The sequence below is a fragment of the Limulus polyphemus genome, unplaced genomic scaffold (assembly GCF_000517525.1).
Source record: "Limulus polyphemus unplaced genomic scaffold, Limulus_polyphemus-2.1.2 Scaffold137, whole genome shotgun sequence".
NCBI lineage: Eukaryota > Metazoa > Arthropoda > Merostomata > Xiphosura > Limulidae > Limulus > Limulus polyphemus.
The window spans coordinates 979,783-984,773 of NW_013665747.1; the positions used below are offsets into that span (position 1 = coordinate 979,783).

Genomic DNA, 4,991 nt, shown 5'->3' on the forward strand with positions numbered 1-4,991 from the left:
ATTTTTAATTGTGTACCAGTTTAACGTTGAATAATATTTATGATTTTAACTTTATACACAAGTGCCAAAATACTATAATTGATATCATGAGTAAGGATAACAATTTTCAAGTACAAAATTTGTATCTGTGTGATCATTTTAACAAAAAAAAACGTCTTATACAATACGCATCTGTTTGTTAGCGCTAATTAGTTCTAAATGTTGTATTAAAATGTAACTCGCTGGAATTTGTGAGCACACTTGAATGGAATGAAAGCATGTTACGTTTCATATGAACAACTAACATGTATGTATCCTTTATTTAAGGGTAACATTCTATTTGTAGTTTAGATTCCCACATAAAGGCCCACAACCGTTTTTTTTTTTCATGATTTATACGAGTATTTCTAGTTAACCAGTTTTAATGTGTTGTTGCTAAGGGAGTGCTGCGTACTTCAGAAAAGGATCTATTTTGAAAATTTAAAAACGATCTTATAAGAGTTTCATGACTTCATTTGTAATGACACTAAAACCTGAAACCTGAAAAGATATATTTAGCTTCTAGTTAATATCACTCCCTGTTTTATTAGTGTTTTTTCATATACTTTTATATTTTTCTGTATGTTCTAATGTATTCTAAAGAAAATTCATTAGGACAAATAACCTCAAGTTGGAGTTTAGCTTATAAACCAAATTAATATACAGAGGGATGAGTACGTTATATAAAAAAGGGCTTCGAGCCTTACCATACCACATCTGGTTATGCTCTATTTGACTACCGTTCATATTAAGAATAGCCCTACGGCGTAGTTTCATTGCAAAAAGCTCTGGTTGTAAGACTGTCACGTCCAAAGCACACCATTCTTCCCAGTTTACTTTCCACAATTCATCTAGTGTAGGAGAACGACGGTTTCTCAAAGGCCATTTGAAAAGCCCGATCGCTCAAAATGCATAGGCGCTGCGTCTGCTGACTTGAACGGTGTGGCTTCGTATTGGAACAGTATGCATACTTGTTTCATTCTTCAGCTGTTTGAAGTGTGCGATGGTTAAACGTATAATTTTTGTGAACTCATACCCTGTCAGCATTTTTTCCATTACGAGGTCCTTCTAGGTTATGTTCCGTATTGTTGCCCAGGGGTACGTGGACGGCTTTTGCTAATGACATTTGTGTTGGTGGATTCTCACCTTAAAACACACCACAGTTTACATATATAATGGTTGGGGTACGACTTGTTGCGGGTCTCTTTATGGATTATCATGGTGCCCCAAGTTCTCCTTTATTCTCCAATGTCATTAAAGGGATATCCTTGTCTTGGAAATTCTAAATCTTCGGTCTGAACACATCTTTGTGATATGAGTGTATGAATATTTTGCTTTGGAAAAGACTGTTACATACTCTTTACAAAAGTAATCAATTTTCAGTGAAATCACGCTACCTACGAAGCCCCAAATAATGTCAAAATGTATCGTTCTGATACATTCCGTTCCACTACAACTTTATATCGGCTCTTATTGTCATGTGGCTTCCTGAACTGCATATTCAAAATTGTTTTAATGTAACGTACTCAACCCTTTATGCCACCTCAAAATGTGTATTAATGTTACTATATTTTGTGCAGGCTTTATTTTATTCAAGAAAATATTTTTAAAATGCTGATTCGCGTTTTCTTTATACTGTATTAACATTTCTGTTGTATACTAATGTTTTATTTTCTATTTCATAGGTTCAGAAAAGAGACTGCAAGAACACGAAGTAAGTTTTATAGTTATGAGTCACGTATACTAATGAAATAAAAAAGTGCACAGATATACATGTATGAACAACAAAGCAATTTTTGTGTTCGATATTACAATAAAAACCAAAAGCAATTACAATAGTTTCAGCAATTACAGAAGATGAGATGAAATGGAATTGGAAAAGGAAAGGATGAGATGAAGTAATACAGCAGAAAATATTTTCTTTCTGTCAAATCTATCACACTCTCTCGTTATCGACTCAGAACCTGTTCCTCCTTATTGTTATACTGGCTGGCTGTCGATGCTTGTGAGGAGCAGAAATTAAACAATCTGATTACACGGACCTGGTATTGATGACTGCTGATAACGCTTTCATTAAATTCAATGCACGCATTCTGTGAACGTAGTTGAACTAAAAGTTGATATTAAGTACATATAGGGAATAAGTAATTCGGTTAGTGTGGCACTAAAACAGCGTAGGGTTAGTACTCTGATTTAACTTAATTGAAAATAACTCAATATTTCAAACGTCACTTTCGCTGTTCAAATGACTGCATTTGAGAAACCGATGGCTACAGTATTGTAAAATTCAGTGTGGAGGCCACTTAGGCTATTCGGAAGAAAACATGTACTTGTAATGATCATCCGTTGGGTCAGCGGTAAGTTCGGACTTACAGCGCTAAGATCCTGGGTTCAATTCCCCGTGATGTCACAGCCCAATGTGGCTTTGTTCTAAAACAAACAAACGAAAAACAACATTTTAATGACTTGTTCAAAATTTCTTCAATGTGATTTTGGACGACAGCTTTTATATCGACGTAACATATAGTGTGAGCATGATGCCATCATAACACACTACAAAACTATGTAATTTGTCTTCCCCATGGAAAATGGGTTTGCACACAGTATCATGAACGCAATTGTGTGAATCGCAGAGATGACTTTTGAAACACCCTGTAAATTTTACACGCACTAAGGGAAAAGTTTAAAGTCTCGCAAAACTATTTAATTGTTGAAAAAGTTAAATTTCTTGAAATCCCAAAATAAATGAATTTAAATTACTTTCAACTCTACAACTATAACCTTTCATACGAAGGATTAAGTAAAATGAGTGTACATTTAAACTGTATATTCTTAGTTATGAAGCTTGTGAAAAAAACGCTAATTATTTATTATGTGTTAAGCAAAGAGCATCTTTAATAACGTTAATAAATATTTCATTTATTTAAACAAAGAACAATCGAATTGTGCAATGTGCATCCCTACTAAGACATTATGCTTTACATTAAAATGAAAACAACGGGAACATAGAGTAGAATCCGGGTTTCGATACCCGTGGTGGGCAGAGCACAGATAGCCCATTGTGTTGCTTTGTGCTTACCTTCAAACAAACAAAATTCTAAAACTTTTTCACTGCTATACATCAAATCTGGAAGAATCCAAACCAAAAACATCTAAAACAATACAACATTTATAATTCTTTAGATAAGATCATGATTTTTGGTTAATGGAAAGTTTTAATATTTGATTATCGAGAGGAACATCTCTCTGTATTTGCTACTTTTTATTATGAAGATCAGTTAATAAATAAAAATCTACACAATAATGAAAGTATAAAATATATACCAGGGGAAAACTCATGGTTTATGTACGAGACATTTTTAGTTGTAATTTGCATACCAATTTAACAACTGTGTTGTTTGAGCAAATTTTAACCAAACAACAAACCTGGTAATTACGGATACCTAGCATTAATATTTTAAATAGTAATAAGGTTTATGGTACCCGATGAAAACATTAAAATATTGTTATTGCCTTGAAGAATATGGTTAAATTGCACAGGCCTGCGATGGCTTTATTATCTTAAAATTTGTACATGTTCTACAGTAATTCCTGTTCGCTGAATCCGAAAATGATATCGATTTTTCTCCAGCACGTACAGATTTTTCACAAAACGTCATATGTACTTTAACATAAATGAATCATTTTCATTGAAATCGGGTCAAATTTTTTATGCTTAAAATTTTGACAATCTCTGGCTTAGATTTCTATAAACCAATAACGACGTGATGGTCTTATCGATCGTTCTAGAACCCACGAAAAACACACCACTTGTATATAAACAGTTAACAGGCCACATGGCGTGTCATTTATAGATATGCATGTTTATGTATGCACTTTGACATTATTTTTCTTCTTTTAAATATTATTCATTCGTTTCTATGGCAAGTTGTACAATTGACCCAAACATATTCTGTTATATTTGTGGTAAATTTGTTGTAAAGAAACAAAGGCAAAACATTACAGAATTCATCTAGAAAATTTATTACGCGTATTTTGGAATAAAACTTGTGGACCGAGATAAATCATGGGTGCCGCACAAAGTTTGCACCCTTTGTGTCCAAGAATTGAGACAATGGACTAATAGTAAGAAAAATTATTTGCCTTTTGGAATTCCAGTTGTCTGGCGTGAACCTAGAAACCACGGAGATGACTGATATTTGTTTTTTGCCCGTGTAACGTGCAAGGCTACAACACTCAAAATAAAAAGGAAATTTCTCATCCGAACCTTCAATCTGCTTTTCGACTTGTTGCTCATGGACCTGATGTATCTTTACCTACTCCACCAGAGACTCTTGATAATGTTTCATCTGGTTCTGAATCTGATGTCAATAGAAATTATGATAGGGATTGTTTTCAACCTGAAACGTCTGGTTAACCACAACTTTTCACATAAGGTGAACTTAATGATTTGGTGAGAGATTTGAGCATTCCAAAGGATTCTTCACAGATTTTGAGGTCCAGACTTCGGGCTAAGAACTTACTTTCTCCAGGGACATTATTTTACTGGTACAGAAATCGTGAGAAAAAGTTTATATCATACTTTTTGCAAGAAGGCTCACTGGTTTATTGCAACAATTTTACTGAATTAATACCATGCAGTCTATGAACCAAGTGAGTGGCGATTGTTCATTGATTCCTCCAAAAGAAGCCTAAAAGATGTTCTCTGTTGCACCTCTATGCATCTGTTCCTTTTGCTCATTCAGTTCACTTGAAGGAAACATACGAAAATCTCGAACTTCTTTTTAAAAAGGTCAAAGAACATGATTGGCTACTTTGTGGAGACTTAAAAGTCCTCCGTATGTTGTTGGGTCAACAATCCAGTTATACAAAGTTTCCATGTTTTTGTGTAATGGGACAGCAGAGCACGAAATCAGCACTGGATAAAGAAGCAATGGCCACGCTGAGTCAACCTGATACCAGGATAGAAAAAC

General features: G+C 34.2%; 1 protein-coding gene across 1 annotated transcript in view; it reads left to right on the top strand.

The window, feature by feature from the left end:
* LOC106474273 overlaps nt 1-4,991 on the top strand; it is a 38,586-nt gene that overhangs the window by 16,492 nt on the left and 17,103 nt on the right. Inside the window, exon 3 of the mRNA XM_022379592.1 lies at nt 1,704-1,732. Coding sequence (XP_022235300.1) covers nt 1,704-1,732 — 29 coding nt within the window. The remainder of the gene's footprint in view (nt 1-1,703; nt 1,733-4,991) is intronic.